General features: G+C 48.8%; 3 protein-coding genes across 3 annotated transcripts; 2 read left to right on the forward strand and 1 right to left on the reverse strand.

The window, feature by feature from the left end:
• Positions 1-14,505: 14,505 nt before the first annotated feature.
• UHO2_05712 (uncharacterized protein) lies at positions 14,506-17,178 on the forward strand (the record flags this gene model as incomplete). Its single annotated transcript, XM_041558611.1, has 3 exons — positions 14,506-14,862; positions 14,914-16,593; positions 16,642-17,178. 3 exons carry the CDS (start codon positions 14,506-14,508, stop codon positions 17,176-17,178), a joined length of 2,574 nt encoding a protein of 857 aa, XP_041414545.1.
• A 414-nt stretch (positions 17,179-17,592) lies between these two features.
• Positions 17,593-17,817, forward strand: UHO2_05713 (uncharacterized protein; the record flags this gene model as incomplete). The annotated part of the gene is made up of 1 exon (XM_041558612.1): positions 17,593-17,817. One exon carries the CDS (start codon positions 17,593-17,595, stop codon positions 17,815-17,817), a length of 225 nt encoding a protein of 74 aa, XP_041414546.1.
• Positions 17,818-18,240: 423 nt separating this feature from the next.
• UHO2_05714 (uncharacterized protein) lies at positions 18,241-19,629 on the reverse strand (the record flags this gene model as incomplete). Its single annotated transcript, XM_041558613.1, has 1 exon — positions 18,241-19,629. The coding sequence occupies one exon, from the start codon at positions 19,627-19,629 to the stop codon at positions 18,241-18,243; it is 1,389 nt and encodes a 462-aa protein (XP_041414547.1).
• Positions 19,630-20,842: the final 1,213 nt, after the last annotated feature.

Below are 20,842 nucleotides of genomic sequence, written 5' to 3' on the forward strand. Positions count from 1 at the left end.
CCATGCCACCAGGTCGGAAATGACTGGTGAGTCTCCCTTCTTCATGATGAACAGCCACCACCCTCGTTTCCAGTTCCAGGCAACCGACAATGCCTCAGACGCCCCGAACGCTTCTCGGAACCACGAGTTAGAGGCTCGGTCAGCAAGAGCAAGACATTTCGACAAGTTCTGAACTGCTGCCAATGTCAGAGCTCGCCAGATCATGGAACGACGAGCCCTCCTTCGCGAAAGGTCCCATCTGGACCGGCCAGAGATCGCTGTGGGGGATATCGTCCTAGCAAGGAATTGTCTGGAAAGAGCAGGCAAGTACGACCCTCCCTGGAGCGGTCCTTTTCTGGTATCGAGCATCTCTGTCGAGGGGGTGGCTGAGCTTGTCTCCTGTCAAGGTCAAACGCTCAAGTCGACCATCAATGTCTCAGATCTCAAGCTTGCCCATGGTCCCAGCGCCGACTGGTCTCATTGGTTCCCTCGACCACCTCCTCAGCAGAGCTCCTTCATTGGTGAGGCCGACCTTCGTCGCTGGGACACCATGGAAGCGGGGGATATGCAGTCACCATCCAACGAAGGCAATCCTCCTGCATCTCCACTGCTGCAGACAACGACAATGCCTCCTCCAAGCAGCTCGACCTGCCAGCAGAATCCCCAGCCCACAGCTGGAGCAATGACGATGACTCTGGCTCCAAGGGAAAGGGCAAGCAGTGAGCAAGATCCCCCGACACCGACCCTGAATGACTACTGTCGTCTAGCAGGAATACCGCTCAGGCACAGTCACACCTCCCGACCCCCAACCACAGAGGATTCACGAGGAGCAAGTCCTACCGCCAGTTCAAGTCGTCAGACTCTGGACTAATTCCCGTTCAGGAAGACGATTGGGACACATCATTGGCAGCAGCGATGCAGGTCTCTCATCTCCAAAAGGAGTTGTTCGACAGAGAGGGGGATGGGAACAATGGTGATCCTGGCCCCTCCACTCATGCCACAGCTGAGCCACTCGACCCCACCTGCTATGGCTGTGGCGAGCCAGGCCATGCGTTGCGAGACTGTCCTGCCTTGTCTACAAGTGCTTCTCATACCGCAGCCTGGAAAGCTCTGGTGCTTGAGCCCAGCAGCACTGCCTGCAGAGCATCCAGGCACAAACCTGCTGATCAGAAGAGAGGAGATCGACGGGGTGATGGTACATATGTTGGTCCAAAACAGCTTGGCAAGGCATGCTCCGAAGTCATGAAGGAACTGCGCTGGCAAGCAACCAAAGTGCACCACCAGTCTCAATGGCAATCAGCTGCTTACAAGGCCTACAACAAAATGTGGAAGAGGTCACATGCCACTTGCACTTACCAGAGACAGTACCAAGAGGAGCTCAAGCGACTGAATTTCCTCACTGGTGGAGCCATTTGGCAGGACTGCAACCAATGGTTCAAGGCATGCTTCACCCCTGAAGCATATTGAGAGTACAATCTAGCTGTGGCGCACAGGCACTGTGCAACCAAGACAGTAGAAGAGCTTCAGGCATGGCGTCGTAGGTACCACATTCGAGAACAAGAGGCACGGGCCTCCGATCCTGACCATTACAAAGCGCTAGGAAAGGACAAGTGGCAATGCCTTTTAGAGCGACGGAAAGCCGATGAGGAACTTAACAAGAAGATCAAGATGAGAGCAAGGGCAAACAGTTGCCGTTATCAGAAGAGGCACAAGGAAGAGCTGCGTGCTAGGAAACAAGCTAAGTATCAGGAGCAGAAGAAAGATCCTGCTTTCCTAGAAAGGAGGAGGCAAATGGAGTGTGAGTGGCATCAGAAGAAGGTTGAAGCCGCTGGTAAGACCTATAGGCCAATCGCCAGGACCAAGGCTAAGGCTCTATCTGAACCACCCCCTCTTGCACCTTCTACACTGCCTTCCCCTGACCGCAGTGGCTCAGATACTCACTCATCCGACGAAAGGGAGCCCCCTCCCTCGCAACAGACAGCAGCACCCTCCTCCGACCTCTCCAACATTCCCAACTCAAAGAATGATGAAGATGATGATAGCGATCATGACACCACACCCTTCTGGAGAACTTGGCGTCGTTGCAAGCATTGAGACTCTTAAAGACAGTTCGAGGTCGTACTGTCTTGAGTGGGGGATGGTGTTCCAGACAGCCTGTCTGAACATGCGTCGGAAGTCCCTTACGGACCCCTTTGATTCTCTCGCATGAATCCCCACTACCTTTTGTTTGCTATCACTTCCCTTTAATCACCATCGCTCCCCTTTGTACTTAGGCGTGCCCTTCAGGCACTCAGCAGAACACAGTCAGGCATGTAAGGTATATATAGAGAGGATTCACATTCCCCCTTCACTTCTTAATCCAAGCTTCCCTTCTAACATACTTGAAGGCCCTAGGAAACACATCCCATATTATCATGGCGGCGGCAGGGTCCTCCCCACTCATAGGCATGCGGATCGCGTGACCGTGTTTGTCCTGGACGGTGACAAGCTCGTCTTCAGTCAGAGCACAGTATTCCAGCTATTGAGCAGAAACACTATACTATATTGACCTAAGGAAGAACATGATAAAAGGAGCACGACACTTCGTGATGAGGAAGATCAGAAGATATCAGTCTGAGTACGGTGTTCCAGCTATTTAGAGCGAAACACTATACTATATTGACTTGATCAGGAGAACATGGTGAGAGCCTCGAGCTCTCTGCCTGACATATATACAAAAGTTGGTACAGTCCCTGTCCAAAGTTTGGGGACAGGGTCCAATAGACAATAAATCAACTGTCTGATAGCATACCTTCCATCTGCTTGGAGGAGTGATCTCTCATAAGTGTCAGACTGAGCAAAACACACAGTGAGCAAGCTCAGAAGAAGGGCTTTCAATTGCAGTGAGTCTCAGAGCCAACTAATACTTGAGCAGACCTCCATGCTTAGTAAGCACTTGCTCCACACAATGCTTCATTGACTCAATCACAGGATTGATATGTTCAAGCATGATCTGGGTGTTCCACACTTCCTCTGCAGCTCTTGCAAGCTCATCCCAGGTTTTTGGAACCAGCAAATGCTTACCAAGCAAGTTTTTTTAACACATACCATATGTTCTCAATAGGGTTAAGGTCTGGTGAAGCTGGCAGGTGTTCCTGTGTCTTAATGTGGTATTCAGCCTGCCATTGCTTGCAGATAGCAGCTGTCAGGGGTCTCGCGCCTGAAACCCAGGTCGATCTGTCGAGATACTTGGTGACTATCAAACTGTGTGGCAGCTATTGTCTCGGTATCGGTCTCGATGAGCTATGTTGCTCAGCAACTATCAAGTTGCACAATGACAGTGGGTGGCATTCGTTGTATATACTGTCATAAGTTTCGGCTGACCTCTGGGGACACTCTGTTCAGGGGTAGCTCGGCATGATCAATATCAATGTGTAGGTTATGATGACACCAAGGTCTGGTGTGAGTGTTGATGATGATGAGGTTGATGGTGTTGGTGATAAGGTCGGTGGCATCAACACAAGTGTCCAGTGTGTTGACTTGATGCTTGAAGTGATCCCCAGACCACAGTGGACTACTGCCTTCAGTTCTATCTATATCTGGACTGCTGACCTGCTATGGGTCGCCTTTGGACATCAGGTAGTGGTGATACAACACATGCACTATGATGAGGAGCAACCTTGATAGATTGCTGCTATGCTGACTGAAACTAATATATACTTATGCTGAAGTGATAACTAGTTATGATGTGTGTAGAGTGGATGAGGATCCACTTGACCTTTGATGATGAGAAAGTATGGTTATATACCTCTTCACAGTGTTGCCAGCAATGCTGCTCCTGCTCTCTCTCTCCAGAGAGTACCTTCTTCATTGAGTACTGTACAGGGGGCCCCTCTAGCACCACTCCTGTCCTCCTTGAGCTATCGACTCCTTTGACACTGCTCCTCCTCCTTGCTATCCTGCTTGCTTGGCACCCCTGTGCCTCCTGAGTGGTGTCAACTCCTTCGACACTGCTCCTCCTCCTCAGGACCTGCTTGCCAGTTACCTATACACTGCTCCTTCTCCTTTGACTGGTGATGGTTCCTTTGACTCTTGTCTCTTGAGCCCCTGAGTGGTAACCATCTGCATGCTCTTTGAGCTTGGTCCCCTTCGTGGCTGTGCCTGCTCCTTGAACTTGGTCCTCCTCATGGCTGTGCCTGGCCCTCCTTGCATATGGGCCCGGTTATCCTTTGCATGTGAGTCCATAGGAGTCCATGGTCTCCATGGAGACTGCACTACAACCATGCTCTCTACTGGTATCGACTAGATCTCCAATACCTGTGCTCCTTCCATATGAACCAGTGACCCTCCTGCTTCTTGAGCATTCAGGCCCATGACACATTGCTGGATTGCTCACAGTCATCTGATTGAGCTGAATCTTTCCATGTCACTACTTTTGATGTGTATGAAGGTGCCCACCAAGTTACATTGCAAGGTTTATTATAGTCAAAAGCCCACAAGGTCAGGAATGGAGTGGTGTCACTATTTGGGAGCATGCTCCATAAACTGTCCCACATTTTAAAAAAAATCAGCTCTTCTTCATAGCACAATCTTTTTAGTCAATGTCAATATCAATTCCACAGTCTTGGAGAGAAGAAGCAGGGCTTTCAGATGATATAAAACAGTGTGGCAATACAACTTATAGCTATTGAGCATTAGAGTGATGTATGGTGACATGTAAAATCTTGGGACAGTTTATGCATGTACTGTATATATCTTTGTGGCACATGCCAAATGTGGGAGTGTCCTTCTTAATGACGAAATGTGACAACGAGCGGGACTAAGTGGTACCCGATCTTTTCCGTATCGGCTCATATTCCCGTCAACATTTTGCTGGATCGTATTCTTCAGCACTACTAACGACAGGGCATGCATACTTATCTTCAAGCCCCAAATGAGTCTGACTACGTGACGGGCCAGATGCACATTGAGTAAACATTTCTGACGACTTGATGGTGTTGTTGTGCCGAACATTGTATCAGCATACAACGTGATTGTGCTCTGACAAAAGGAAGGGTCCTCACAAATTGCCAATTTTGTCACCTCGTTATCAAAATTGTCATGTTTTTTCCTCCCCCATTTTTGGTGGCCTCAATCGCGCTTTGAGGCATTATTTAGCACGCGGGATCGAGATTCTCCTCATTGGGTTTCTCTCCACTCTTTCATCCATGCAGTAGCAACTATTTCCTGCTAAAGGTTACAATCCAGCAGGACACGAAGAGTGACATAAGTTGATGTGACGAGAGATCGGGCAGAGCCGATACAGTAAGGGGTCGGGTACCGCTTAGTCCCGCTCGTTGTCACACTTTGTCATTAGGATGCACCCATCCCTGGGTATGTGCCATAACCTTGTATATATATCAAGCGGAGAGCCCGAGGCTCCCGCGACACTCTTTCCTATGTCAATATGATGAAAGGAGAGTGACACTTAGCGACGAAGATCGGGGGATATCAGTCTAAGTACGGTGATCAAGCTAAAGAGCAAAACACTATACTATATTGACATAGAAAGAGAATGTGGGCACCTTTGGCAATTGCTCGGCTTAACGGTATTAGGAGAGCATGCTGGATCGAAAGGGGCCACTGAAGATTATGATCCAGTAAGATGCTAAAGTATGACATAGATCTGATTTGATAGGGTATCGGGCAGAGTAGTTCTGATCGGAGATCAGGTACCACTTAGTCCCGCTCGTTGTTATTGGAAGATTTAACTCTGATCGACACTTTTCGGGAGATATCAGTCCAAGTACGGTGTTCAAGCTTTTGAGCTAAAACACTATACTATATTTACATGAGGGAAGAACATAGCGGTAGCCTCGAGCTCTCCGCTCATTATCTATCTATATACAATTGTGGTTTGTGACTGGCTGATGGAGCATCCCACCTAATGAGAAGTATGACAACGGACGGGACCCAACGGTCCTCGATCTCTATCATATCGGCCCGCCCGATCGGTCATCAGATCGTGCTCTGCTGGATCGTTATCTCCAGCAGTTGTCATACTTGGTCATTAATGGGGATGCTCCCACATTTGGCATGTGCCGATACTTTGTATATATATCAAGCGGAGAGCTCAAGGCTCCCACCACATTCTTTCTCTAGGTCAATAATATAGTATAGTGTTTCTGCTCGATAGCTTGAACACTGTGCTAGACCGTCGTCGACCACTGAGTGTCGACACCCGTCTTCTATTATTCTTTCAACATCTTCTATAATCCTTTCAACAAACGCTGGCGACAAAAATACCAAAAGGTTGACTTGAGGGAAGAATGATTTGAAAAAGATCCCGAACTCTACTAAACAAATCATCGAGTGAGCTTCCCAATGACAGATGTCAAAACATGAAAAGAGCGGACAATTAAGCGAGCCGCTTTTTTGCAAAACGATCACAGTGAGAACGTGATTTGTCCATTGAATTTTCTTGAGGCGCATGCCGCTGAAGGTAACGATCCAGCAAAGAAAATAAAAAGTGACACAAGTCGATATGATAAGAGATCGGGCGTTGCTTGGTGCTGAAGGTAACAATCCAGCACGACCCTGAAGATCGGGCAGAGCCGATCTAAGTGTGGGATCGGGTACTACTGGGTCCCCGCTCGTTGTCGTACTTTGTCATTAAGGATGATGCTCCCCCTTTGGCATGTGCCGCTACTATGTACAGTACATGTGTAAACTGTCCCATAATTTTACATGTCACCATACATTACTCTAATGCTCAATAGCTATAAGTTGTATTGCCACACTGTCTGATATTGTCTGAAAGCCCTGCTTCTTCTCTCCAAGACTGTGGAATTGATATTGACATTGACTAAAAAAATTGTGCTATGAAGAAGAGCTGAATTTTTTTATTTTTATTGTGGGACAGTTTATGGAGCATGCTCCCAAATAGTGACACCACTCCATTCCTGACCTTGTGGGCTTTTGACTACAATGAAACTTGCAATGTAACTTGGTGGGCACCTTCATACACATTGAAAGTAGTGATGTGGAAAGTTTCAGCTCAATCAGATGACTGTGAGCAATCCAGCAGTGCTTCCAGTCTGACACCATCATATCTATACCATCATGCCAAAAACCACCCCAGAGAGGCGCCAATTGGCACTCTTTCACATCCAAAATGGGGAATCTATCCATTCAGTTGCAGAACAACTTGGTATGAGCAAGTCTACTGTGAATTGCATCAGCAAAAGCACCTCCACTGATGTTCCAAAGTCAAAGGGGGGCCAGCCGAGCAAACTCCAGCCTTGTCATGTTTGCTTCCTGGATCACTATTTCAAGCTCAATTCAACCTCCATGGTCAGGAAAGCATGTCATGCACTGCAGGAGACATTTCAAATCAAAGCATGCCCAACCACAGTAAGAAAAGCACTTCATTACTGTCGTTACAAAGCACGAAGGTTAGTGAAAAAACCGAAGCTACTTGTAAGCGGTTGCGCGCCAGAGACTTAGTTTTGGGGTGCTATTGAGTTTGATTGAGTAAGGTCTACTCGATATGTTTCACCTAAACATAACCAAGCGTCACCGCCTGGTAAGTCTTGTCAGGGGTCTCGCGCCTGAAACCCAGGTCGGTCTGTTGAGATACTCAGTGACTATCAAACTGTGCGACAGCTATTGTCTCAGTATCAGTCTCGATGAGCTAGTCATTTGGCAACTATCAAGTTGCATGATGACAGTGGGTGGCATTCATTGTATATACTATTGTAGGTTTTGGCTGACCTCTGTGGACACTCTGTTCAGGGGTAGCTTGGCACGATCAATATCAATGTGTAGGTTATGATGACACCAAGGTCTGGTGTGAGTGTTGATGATGATGATGAGGTTGATGGTGTTGGTGATAAGGTCGGTGGCATCAACACGAGTGTCCAGTGTGTTGACTTGATGCTTGAAGTGATCCCCAGACCACAGTGGACTACTGCCTTCAGTTCTATCTATATCTGGACTGCTGACCTGCTATGGGCTGCCTTCAGACATCAGGTAGTGGCGATACAACACATGCACTATGATGAGGAGCAACCTTGATAGATTGCTACTATGCTGACTGAAACTGATATATACTTATGCTGAAGTGATAACTAGTTATGATGTGTGTAGAGTGGATGAGGATCCACTTGACCTTTGATGATGAGAAAGTATGGTTATATACCTCTTCACAGTGTCACCAGCAACGCTGCTCCTGCTCTCTCTCCAGAGAGTACTGTCAGGGGTCTCGCGCCTGAAACCCAGGTCGGTCTGTCGAGATACTCGGTGACTATCAAACTGTGTGACAGCTATTGTCTCAGTATCAGTGACTATCAAGTTGTGCAGTGACAGCAGGTGGCGTTCGTTGTATATACTATCATAGGTTTGGGCTGACCTCTGTGGACACTCCATTCAGGGGTAGCTCGGCACGATCAATATCAATGCTATGATGACACCAAGGTCTGGTGTGAGTGTTGATGATGATGAGGTTGATGACATTGGTGATAAGGTTGGTGGGTGTTGATGATAATGAGGTTGATGGTGTTGGTGATAAGGTTGGTGGCATCAACACGAGTGTCCAGTGTGTTGACTTGATGATTGAAGTGATCCCTGGACTGCAGTGGACTACTGCCTTCGGTTCTATCTTGATCTGGACTGCTAACCTGCTATGGGCGCCTTTGGACGTCAGGTAGTGGTGATACAACACACACACTACAATGAGGAGCAACCTTGATAGATTGCTGCTATGCTGACTGAAACTAATATATACTTATGCTGAAGTGATAACTAGTTATGGTGAGTAGAGTGGATGAAGATCCACTCAACCTATGATGATGAGAAAGCATGGTTATATACCTCTTCTCAGCATTGCCAGCGATGCTGCTCCTGCTCTCTCTCCAGAGAGTACCTTCCTCATCGAGTACTGCTCAGGGGCCTCTCCTGCTTGGCACCCCTGTGCCTCTTGAGCAGTGTCGACTCCTTCGACACTGCTCCTCCTCCTCATGACCTGGTGTCAACTCCTTCGACACTGCTCCTTCTCCTTTGATCAGTGACAGTTCCTTTGGCTCTTGTCTCTCGAGCCCCTGAGTGGTAACCATCTGCATGCTCCTTGAGCTTGGTCCTCTTTGTGGCTGTCCCTGCTCCTTGAGCTTGGTCCTCCTCGTGGCTGTGCTTGGCCCTCCTTTGCATGTGAGTCCATAGGAGTCCATGGTCTCCATGGAGACTGCACTACGACCATGCTCTCTACTGATCTCGACTAGATCTTCGATACCTGTGCTCCTTCCATATGAACCTGTGACCCTCCTGCTTCTTGAGCATCCAGGCCCATGTCAAGTACCCTCTTCATCGAGTACTGTTCAGGGGGCCTCTCCTGCTTGCTTGGCACCCCTGTGCCTCCTGAGTGGTGTCAACTCCTTCAACACTGCTCCTCCTCCTCAGGACCTGCTTGCCAGTTCCCTATACACTGCTCCTTCTCCTTTGACCAGTGATGGTTCCTTTGACTCTTGTCTCTCAAGCCCCTGAGTGGTAACCATCTGCATGCTCCTTGAGCTTGGTCCTCTTTGTGGCTGTGCCTGGCCCTCCTTGCATATGGGCCTGGTCATCCTTTGCATGTGAGTCCATAGGAGTTCATGGTCTCCATGGAGACTGCACTATGACCATGCTCTCTACTGGTATCAACTAGGTCTCCAATACCTGTGCTCCTTCCATATGAACCAGTGACCCACCTGCTTCTTGAGCATTCAGGCCCATGACAAGTCTCAACTGACCACCTTGAACACTCCATTCAGAGGTTGCACAGCACGAATGTTGTTCGTTGGTGGGTGGGTGATACACCCTCTCCTACAGTATGAGTGTTTGTAGTACTGTTGATAATGCTCTTGGATGTTGTCTGGACTGCAATATGCTAATCGCCTACAGAGGATAGGAGTTACTGGATTACAGGTGTGAATCACCACCTACAATAACCAACTAGACTGCTGGTGTTGAGCAACACCACCTACAGCAAGGGACTGGACCACTAGTGTTGAAGAACACCACCTACAGTTGTCAACTAACAGTGATACAACACACATGTTGAGAGTTGTTGCAAGAGCACTGCTATTGCAATGGTACATAACTGAGTAGAGTAAGTAGTATAATAAGTAAAGTAGAGTGGATGGGGATCCATTCATATGCTATGGTAGAATGAGAGTATTTATGCATTCAGTTGGTGTTGCCCATGACACCTATCCTGCTCCTCTTGAGGGGCCTTTGTCCCCTGTTCAACACTGTCTTGTCCTGCTGGCATCAATCCCATTGATACTGCACTCCTACCATTTGCACAGCATAAGGGTTATGCAACACTGCCCTCTCACCTTCATGCTCTCCTTCTGCCTGATGATGTGTGATGCCCCCTTTTGACACAGCTCCTTCTTGACTTTATCTTGTGAGTCCCTTTAGCCACTTGTTGAACCTCATGACCAAACCCCTTGGTCATGTGGTCACTTTGGCACAGCTCCTAGTACTTGCTCATATCGGCCAACTAGTTGAGGCATGCTGATCTGACTGATCCCAACCAATCCCCATGAGATTAATCTGGATTCCCAGAGTTTGATCGATCTCATAATTCATATGCACTGCCAGCCCAATTAATCTTGTTGATCCCCAATGGTTTTTGGCTCTGATCAATCTGGCACACCCTTCATATGTTGATCCTCTGCACATCCTTCATATACTGCTCCATTGTGCAACATTACCATGACTGACGCTGATCAATTGGCGCACTCTCTTGCGCTGGCCAGCCGACCCTGTGACACTACTCAAGAGACATTACAAAGCCCATTTCAAATTTGCTAATGAGCACAAGGACATGACTGTTGAGGATTGGAAGAATGTGGTATGGTCCAATGAGATGAAGATCAACTTCTTTGGACCAGATGGTAAGCAGTTCTGTTGGATTAAGAATGCCAGCTTCAACAGCAAGCTTGTCAGGCCAATGGTCAAGTTCAGCAGTGACTCCATCATGATCTGGGGCTGTATTACATGGGAAGGGGTGGGAGGTATGCACTTGGTGCTGGGATCAATGAATTCAGACCAATACATTGATATCCTGAATGACAAGCTTTTGAAAACAATCTCAGATTTGTGGCTTCAGCATGCATACACTGACATCATGTTTCAGCAAGACAATGACCCAAAACACATGTCAAAGAAGACAACAATGTGGTTGGAAAGCAATAGCATTAAGGTTATGCAATGGCCAGTGCAGTCACCAGACTTAAACCCAATTGAACACCTCTGGCACCATCTCAAAATGCAACTTTCACAGTATAGTATGATTGCAAAGTCCAGGGATGAACTGCTCAAGAGATGCAAAGCTGAAAGGACAGTGATCACTCCAGAGACATGTAGGATGCTAATAGAGAGCATGCCAGACTGCATCAAGGTGGTTCTGAAGGCCAAAGGAGGGAAAACAAAGTACTAAGGTGTTGTTGAGGAGTGCTCCATAAACTGTCCCACATTAAAAAAAAAAACAGCTCTTCTTCATAGCACAATTTTTTTTAGTCAATGTCAATATCAATTCCACAGTCTTGGAGAGAAGAAGCAGGGCTTTCAGATGATATAAAACAGTGTGGCAATACAACTTATAGCTATTGAGCATTAGAGTGATGTATGGTGACATGTAAAATTATGGGACAGTTTATGTGCGTGCTGTATATACACATCTTGACACCTGTCATGGGCCTGAATGCTCGAGAAGCAGGAGGGTCACTGGTTCATATGGGAGGAGTGCAGGTATTGAAGATCTAGTCGATACCAGTAGAGAGCATGGTCATAGTGCAGTCTCCATGGAGACCATGGACTCCTATGGACTCACATGCAAAGGAGCACTGAACCATATGCAAGGAAGGCCAGGCACAGCCATGAGGAGGACCAAGTTCAAGGAGCAGGCACAGCCACAAAGGGGACCAAGCTCAAAGAGCATGCAGATGGTTACCACTCAGGGGCTCAAGAGACAAGAGTCAAAGGAACCATCACCAGTCAAAGGAGAAGGAGCAGTGTATAGGTAATTGGCAAGCAGGTCCTGAGGAGGAGGAGCAGTGTCGAAGGAGTTGACACCACTCAGGAGGCACAGGGGTGCCAAGCAAGCAGGACAGCAAGGAGGAGGAGCAGTGTCAAAGGAGTCAACACAGCTCAAGAGGCACAAGGGTGCCAAGCAAGCAGGATAGCAAGGAGGAGGAGCAGTGTCAAAGGAGTCGATAGCTCAAGGAGGACAGGAGTGGTGCTAGAGGGGCCCCCTGTACAAGTACTTGATGAAGAAGGTACTCTCTGGAGAGAGAGAGCAGGAGCAGTGTCGCTGGTGATGCTGTGAAGAGGTATATAACCATACTTTCTCATCATCAAAGGTCAAGTGGATCCTCATCCACTCTACACCCATCATAACTAGTTATCACTTCAGCATAAGTATATATTAGTTTCAGTCAGCATAGCAGCAATCTATCAAGGTTGCTCCTCATCATAGTGTGTGTGTTGTATCACCACTACCTGACATCCGAAGGTGATGCATAGCAGGTCAGCAGTTTGGATATAGATAGAACCAAAGGCAGTAGTCCACTGCGGTCTGGGGATCACTTCAAGCATCAAGTCAACACACTGGACACTTGTGTTGATGCCACCAACCTTATCACCAACACCATCAACCTCATTATCATCAACACCCACCAACCTTATCACCAACACCATCAACCTCATCATCACCAACACTCACACCAGACCTTGGTGTCATCATAACCTATGCATTGATATTGATCGTGCCAAGCTACCCCTGAACAGAGTGTCCACAGAGGTCAGCCGAAACCTACAATAGTATATACAACAAATGCCACCCACTGTCATCGCACAACTTGATAGTCGCCAAACAACTAGCTCATTGAGACTGATACCAAGACAATAGCTGTCACACAACTTGATAGTCACCAAGTATCTTGACAGACCGACCTGGGTTTCTGGCGCGGGACCCCTGACAACACCCAACTATGCTTACTTCGTCGAGTCATGCCCATATGCCATGTATCTCCTTTTCATAAGCATTGTCATACCAACATACCCCCTGCATACCATGGTGTCAATCCTTGTGCATAGGCTGCATGAGCCCCCACTAGCTTTGCATCTATCTTATCTTCCTCGTCACTTGGTGTCTTCCCGATTCCCCGATCCTGAATACTCCTATTTAACACATCACGCGTTGGCGATGCCAGTGCATCTTCAACTAGAGGAGACTACCAGACTTCAGAAGGAGTAGATAAGAGTTGACTGAGAGAGTTGATTGAGAGAGTGACTTATGATCTCTTTTCCTTAAGGGAAAAGAGAAGAGAAGAAGGAAGGAGCAAACTATGAGATCGAAAGTACAAGACTCAATGCGACGAGTCTAAGACTCTTTTGCAGTGAAATGACATATCCATGTTAGATCTATGACAAATATGAGAAGGGTCATGACCGAGTCGTGACACTCTCAATCAACTCTCATCTGCTCCTTCCGAAGTCTGGTAGTCTCCTCTGTCTCTCGATCTCGCCCTCGTCATCACCGCAACCTTCGGGCCGGTTCGTGATACTTATGGCACACTGCTCTTGATGAGCAGCTTCAGGCCTTTGGCTTCAAGCGATGTCGGGCCGAACCATGCGTATACACGCGCGGCTCCGGTAACGCAATGGTTCTTCTCGCGGTCTACGTCGATGCATGTGCCACTCACTTGTATATATATCTCACAGAGAGCACTAGGCTCTCGCCACATTCCCTTGGTCAATTGAGTATATTTGTTCTGTCTATAAACTAGCAGCGACATCGTACTTAGACTCTCCCCGATCACCAGTATCGGGACCGAAACGACTCAAGTTTCCAACACCGATCACCAGTATTGGGACCTAAAACTTTTCAAGGCCAAGTGTCTTGCCAAATTCACCGAAATCGTTGAACCGTGCGAGGCTCCATGTCTCACGCCTGGGTGACTCTCTCGTGCGAATACTAGGTGCACAAGAATGCTCGATCGAAATCTTCTCGTGCGAAAACTAGCCGCACGAGAAAGTCTGATACCTATCTTGCAAATTTTTGCTTGTACAGTGCACATGTAAGATGAAAGCTCAGCTCGGATTCATCATCATCACCACCATCATCATCACCACCACCCACAACATGCTTTCTCTTGCCACAATCTTAGGTCTACTCAATATCAGCTAGCATTTAGTGTGCTTGGGCTTCACCATTCCATCATGTTGTCTTCACCACCCTCACATTCACCAAGCTCCAGTAGCAGCAATGCACCATTGCCAGGCCTCAAAGAACAATGGTCTCAGCTCAACGAATTACTTCCACCATCTTCTGATGACAACCAGATCATCTCAACATCATCACCTCTTCTTCTCGAAGTCTCTGCAATGTTGCATGATTGACTCAGCCATTTTGAACATAACAAATGGCCTCTGGATCACATCTACGAGTTTCTCGATTCTTTTTTCAAATCCCACCCTAATTTGCATCATCGCAGCCCCCAGTCAAAGCAGGTTGCCAATCCTACCATGCCTGTCAAGCCCACTTCAGCACTACCCCAACAAGCTCTCAAGAATACCCCTTGCACCATCAAGGCAAAAAGTCTTCTAGCCAAGCTCAGAGCCATTGAAGATTGGGATGTTCTCATCAGCATTCACAAAATGGCTTGCAATATATATAGTAGGCATAAATCTTGGAGTCCTGCCCTGCTCAGTTCAATGGTCGAACACCTCATCAAACACCAGTCTAGGTTTTGCACAGTCATACCAGAGCTCAAAGATGTATTCAACGATGTTACCCCCATCATTGACCAGCTTGCCACTGTCTACAACAACCTCACCTTGCAATTCCCCACTTTCAATAGCCCCAACCAGGCCCTTGCCATGGTCATTGTTCACCTCACACAATCACATGTCAAGTGCTCCTGAGATCCAGAGGTGATTGGTACCAGCATTCATCTTGAAAATGGGTTTTATCGACCCTACCATGGTGATGCACCCAATCGCTTCCTCACCTTTGTCTCTCACCTCAATGCTGTCTATGACAAACTCGATGCAAATGAACCCCAGCCTTACTTTTGTGGCACCCCCATTGTTCAGTTGAGTGGTACAGGCAAGACATGCATGGTGTATGAATGTCAGCAACAAACCCCCCTCCTCTACATCTGCTTTCACAATAGCAGTGCCAAGAGCAATGCCAAGGCTGGCTATCCACTCCCAGACCAAGGCATCCAAACCTACTTTGCCAATGCACAGAGCAGATATTCCAGCAGGTGCAACCTTCAAGTGGCCTGCTTCCTTCATGCCTGGTTCACCACACTTGCCCAAGCATTGAGACCTTGGAAGACCAATGCCAAAAAGTATCAACATCTTTGTGATCTCAATCGATTTGAACCAGTCACCTGTGATGATGATCTGCCCAAGCCTCTTGACCGCTATCCCTGCAACAACCACTTCAAGGCCATATCCGAGCTCACAGAGAGTGATCTCCCAATTGTACACAAGCTCGTAGAGGGGAAAGCTTCCAAATCCTTCCTAACACCCAGTTACGAAACGATCTTTGACATGGCTCTCCGGCAGCCTCTTATCGATCTCAACGAGCAGCTAATTGCCATGTCGCATCATCTGCACTTGGGTCAAGCCAAAGTGCCAGTGCCTCCAGTGCTGGTAGCCTTTGATGAATGCATCGAAATGATTGTCACCAATCCCAATGCACCCAACAATCAGCTCAACAGCCTCTGCTGTGCTTGGAACTATGTTGGTATGCTCCAGGATAAATACAAGACTTTGAGTTTCTGGTTGGTGCTCATGAGCACCAGCAGCAGTGCCACTTATCTCGTCGAACATGTTGATGATCAGGCCTCACTCTGTCAAAGGAACTCAGCACCTTTGCATATGTTTGTTGGCGTTGGTGTCAATGTGCTTGCTGAGGAGCAATGTGCCCTCTCCTGTGCCTCACAGGCATCCTCGCATGACCACCTCATCCAATACAGATGGCCACTCTGGCCCACACTCGAGAGCAGCAACTTCTGGGGCAGCATCCTTGCCAAGCTTCAAGGCAAAAAGAATTTCTCCACAGACAACATGGCACAGTGCTTCAGTGTCATGGCCTCGCAGCTTGCCCTGGGCCTTGTCCTGGTGCATGAAGGTGGTGGCGCCCTCTTTGGCAAGCAAAAGCTCTTCATGGACAAGACTGTGGACTGGCACATGCATATGGTGAGCCGCATATCCAACGATGCCACCATGTATGTCAATTCTCTGTCGGAACCCATGCTGGCAATCGCTGCCTCACTCATCATGTTGTGCACTGGTGCAAAAAATGTTGGGTCGAAGCCAGTTGACATGTACAGCTCCATCATGGGAAACTTCCAAGGCCGATGCCTTGTGGACTTGGCAATCACTGGATTCAAGGGGATTTATGGAGAGCTAGCCTCATGCATGGCCTTGGTTGTCACCTGGGACACAGCAAAGCACAAAGAGCTGGATGCACTCAAGCAACAGAAAACATCGGAGCATGTCAAGGTGCTGACCTGTGTGGTGCCTCTCAAAACCATCCTTTCAGAGCTTGCTAACCTTGACAAGGCCAACACTGACCAATTGCACCAATGCATTGAAAGAGTGCAGCAGGACAGCTTGTCCACCCATCTGGCACTGCAATGACTGCAGGCTGGAACATTGGCAGCAGCAGCATCAACAGTGGCATGGACCAACTTTATGCATTTTGATGTGCTGCCCAAACATATCACCGAGATCTCTCCCAAATACCTGTGGTACTGTTGGAAGTGTGGAGTTGGACTGCAAATGGCACACTCGCAGCATGGCATTGATGGCATCCTCCCCATCTTTATGGGCAACCTCAATCAGCCCTTTGTTACTCCCACTGGCACACAGGATGATGCTGCTACCAGCATTGAGATGCATGCTGCATGCTACATGACCTATGTTGCATGGGAGGCCAAGAATCGTGACAAACTGCAGCCAGGAGCTGGATCAGGTAAGCTGGATGTAATGCTCAAGCTCACTGGACCATCGATTATGCATGCCTCACATGCACTGCCGGGTGAAAAGCTACTCACTGAAAGGGCTCTGCTCTGCATTCTGCTTGACCTGGGCACCTCAACACCATTTGCCAGCAAACCTAAAGGATCCCACCTGCGAGTGCAGATGATCAATGGCACTGAATGCCCTCAACTCTGCATCTGAGGTGTGACCAACAAGCACACCTATCCTTGCCTCGATGTTTTGAAGATCCGAGCCAGCTTTAAGCAAAACTTGACCACTCTTGCCATGATACCCACCTTCGAGAAGTTCAATGTGGTGTCCAATCTGATTTGGAATGATCACGTCCAGCCTGCGCTGCCCTCGATCTCAGCGACTGGAGTGTCCAATCCACCACCATCAGCAGCAGCAGCAGCAGCAGCAGCAACAGATGATGATAATGGCATGGCTCAATGCAAAAAACAGCATATGGATCTGGGTTGACAATGCTGAGGAATGCACAAGTGAGGGCGGCAAAGTAGATAGCAAGATCATTATTCTAGGAGAAGACTAGTTCCAAAGCAATGCCAGGTATATATGCTTCTACTGATGGTCTGTATGTGCGTATGTGGAATGAAGATGGACTGGACTCTCGCTCCATACGCCACGGGAGGCTACGGATCTTTCAACCCTCCAGGCGTCCTTACCAGCTTCGAGGAAGACGAACGAGATGAAATGTTCAAGGTCGACAAGCTCTACTTTGCAGGAGACGCCACTAGCGAGATTTGGCAGGGCTACATGGAAGGCGCTTTGCTCTCCGGCAGGCGTGTGACCAGTCGAATCGTCTCGAGTTTGGATGTGTAGACTAGATGCAGTTCCCTGATTAAGCAACTATACTGAAGCTGCTTGTACTTTCCCCTAGCCCCTGTTTCCGCATGGATCGCAGTCACAGGATGTCTCGGTCTTTGGCTGCCCAGAGAGTGATTATGTATGCTGAGCCGCTGCTGGCAGACCTGAACTCAGCGTATCGACGTCGCTCGACATCTCACTGGGTGCGCTTACCTCAGTCATTTGGCTGTGCTGTGTGGAAGGAATCTAGCTTTTCTCCCTCGCGTTCTCTCCGCAGTGTTTGCTGCGAATCTGCCGATCTACCGTGGCATTGCTTGCTGATGAAAAGTATGTACAGAACGAGAAGAGTGAGAGCCTAATATGGGTATGCTGGGCTTTGAGGTTCCACTAAAGAAGACGATCTATACAAGGCAAAGGTGTGTGAAGAGTCGAGGTGGATTAGTCGACGAAAGTCTGCCAATCAGATCGGGAACCCATAGACTGCATCTCATCACGGCACTGCTGCAAGTATCCGGACCAGCCTTGGAGCTGGCCATGACCGAACTTGTCCTGAACCGCCTTGACAATATCGAGCTCCATTGAGCCCTGTTTCAGCGGCAGATCGGCCAATGATGCCTTGTCAAGAGCTCGACCCTGATCAGGACGCAAAGCGGGAAGACCAAGGATGGTACAGTACGGGTGCGCGCAACGTCGAATTCGACGATTTTTGTCATGAATGCATCGTACACCTTGAGCAGATTTGCCGTGGGAATGTAAGGTTACGTGGTTGCAGGGGACTTGGGCGAGATGTTTGCTTGTTGGACCCGCTGGGTTCTTGGGATGCAGACGGTGGGTGGTGGCAAGTTTTTGGAGTGCGTGTGCGGATGCTGTGATGGCAAGGATCTGGTTGACGGCAATGTCGACCGGAACCACATCCAGGCCAGAGTTGGGGAAAACAATCTTAGGATCGACGACCTGTGCGGCAAGAGCAGCGCAAACGGGACTCGAAGGGTGACCTGCACCCCAAGCATCACGAGGCAAGTCGATAGCAGGGCCCAAAGTTGCCAGACGGACGATACGACATGTCTTGCCGTGAAGCTTGCGGCCGACCTGGGAGGTGAAGAGTGAGTTGGCGCAGGACTCGGCGTATGTCTTGGCCTGGAAGTAAGTGTTGACGTGTTTGCCCTGTTCGTCGACCTGAGTTCTGCAGGCGTCTGGTGTCAGCGTTTCACTGACAAGCGAGCCGTTCTTGAGGTACCAGCCGACAAACGTAGTGGAGACGTGGATATGTGTCTTGACCTTCCAAGCGAGCAACGAGAAACGAGCGGTAAAGTAAGCTAAATCCGCCATAGACTCGAAAGCCTGCAAGATGGAAAGAGTGAATCGAGTGTCACCAGCACAGTGAATGACGATCTCAGTCTTGCCGACTTTCTCGAATCCTTGCTCGTTCAAGCCGAAGTTGGGGCGGGCGCAGTCACCGTTGACGAGAAGGAGCTTGGGTATGGCACCCTCAGTCTCTGGCTGGGCGTGGTGGTGGAGAGACTTGGGAAGACGCTTGAACGCCTCCTCGTCGGTCTTTCCTCGCACGATGGCGACAACCTGCTTGATGTTCAACGTCGAGTCGCAGAGAAGGCGGTGAAGGAGAGCAGCACCGACGAAACCAGCAGCGCCAGTGATGAGGATGCGCGAGTCATTCAGGATGTCCTGAATCGTCTGCCCACGAACGACCGCCTCGTCTTCGGTATGAAGGTTGGCCATCCACTCGACAATGCTCGAAGCATCAGTCGAGACGTCGGTCGCACTGGAGCGCTCCGTGCCGCTGGGGGAAGGACTACGAGTTGAAACCATAGCAGAGATAGCAAGGGAGCGAGGTACTTGGTGTGCTAGGGTCAAGTGAGAATGATCGCATTCTGGAGTTGATGTGACCGACAGAAAAGGGATGATGGTCGAAGAGAGAGGCACGCATGTGTCGGCCGATGGGGCTTAAGAAGGTCTGGAGAGGGGTCTTCAGAGATGCTCTTGAACCATCAGGAGGTCAATACTGTAGCTTGCCGATGAACAGAGGCACAAAGAACTGACTTTGCCACAAGAGACGGACGCCGAGGACGAGGGAGGTTATGCACACAAACAGCGGGCCGGAATGCGTCGCATCTCGCCGCGGCTGCTCAGGGCACCATCAATCCCCCTTGACCGCACAGAGAGGAGGAGGTGGCGTATCAGCAGAGAGTCTATGAAGGCAAGCAGAAAGTAAGCTCCTCTTCACACGTTTGAGTTCAAAAGAACCGGACCCTTCATCTCAGCGGACAAGGCATGCCGCCCCAAAACAGTTACTCACAGTCCCGCATGACCACAGCTTCACTTTGAGTATCGTCCTTCGTATCAGCTCTGTCCCTTTGGTCTGCAGCAGAATGCCGAAAAGCAAATGTGCTAGAGAAAACCCCCGCTCCGAGCAACCTTGATTTCTGACGAGCAATGAACGAACAATTGCTCTGTCGAGCTGAACGATAGCCCACGACAATGCAGTCAGCTGAGAAAAGTCAAGGTGATCCCAGAGTGCAAGCAAGCAAGCAAGCAGGGGAGATGTCAAAGATCGAATTCCAGCGGGAAAATTGGCATTCCGGTGGCTCACAACACTGGTAGAGAAAAACGAAATTTACACAACTCTATTCTTAGGAACAAGACCTCCAGAGTTGCAACGAGGGTCGCGTAGGATCGCCAAGCGTAATCATTCACCCAGGTTTACCCCGGCTTATATGTTGGAGGTCGACTTGACCTCGTATCGGCGACGTTGTGCCGATATTCCGATACAGGGGTTGAGGGGAACGGACCTGCTCGACCAGCATGTCGCACTTGTTTCCTACCATGCATAAATAGTCGCACTCCCTGCTGTAGATAGCCATGAAATAAGTACCCCTCTTTGCAGTTGTCCATGAACCTAAAACCAGCTCGTTCGAACCATAAGCTACGCGAAGCGACGCCACTCTCAACAGTATCAAGGCATTCTAGGTATCGTTTGGGCGGGAGCAAGTGCCATTGGACCACCTGTTGGAGGTGTGTTTAG

The sequence above is a fragment of the Ustilago hordei genome (genome assembly GCF_900519145.1).
Source record: "Ustilago hordei strain Uho2 genome assembly, contig: UHO2_contig_15, whole genome shotgun sequence".
NCBI lineage: Eukaryota > Fungi > Basidiomycota > Ustilaginomycetes > Ustilaginales > Ustilaginaceae > Ustilago > Ustilago hordei.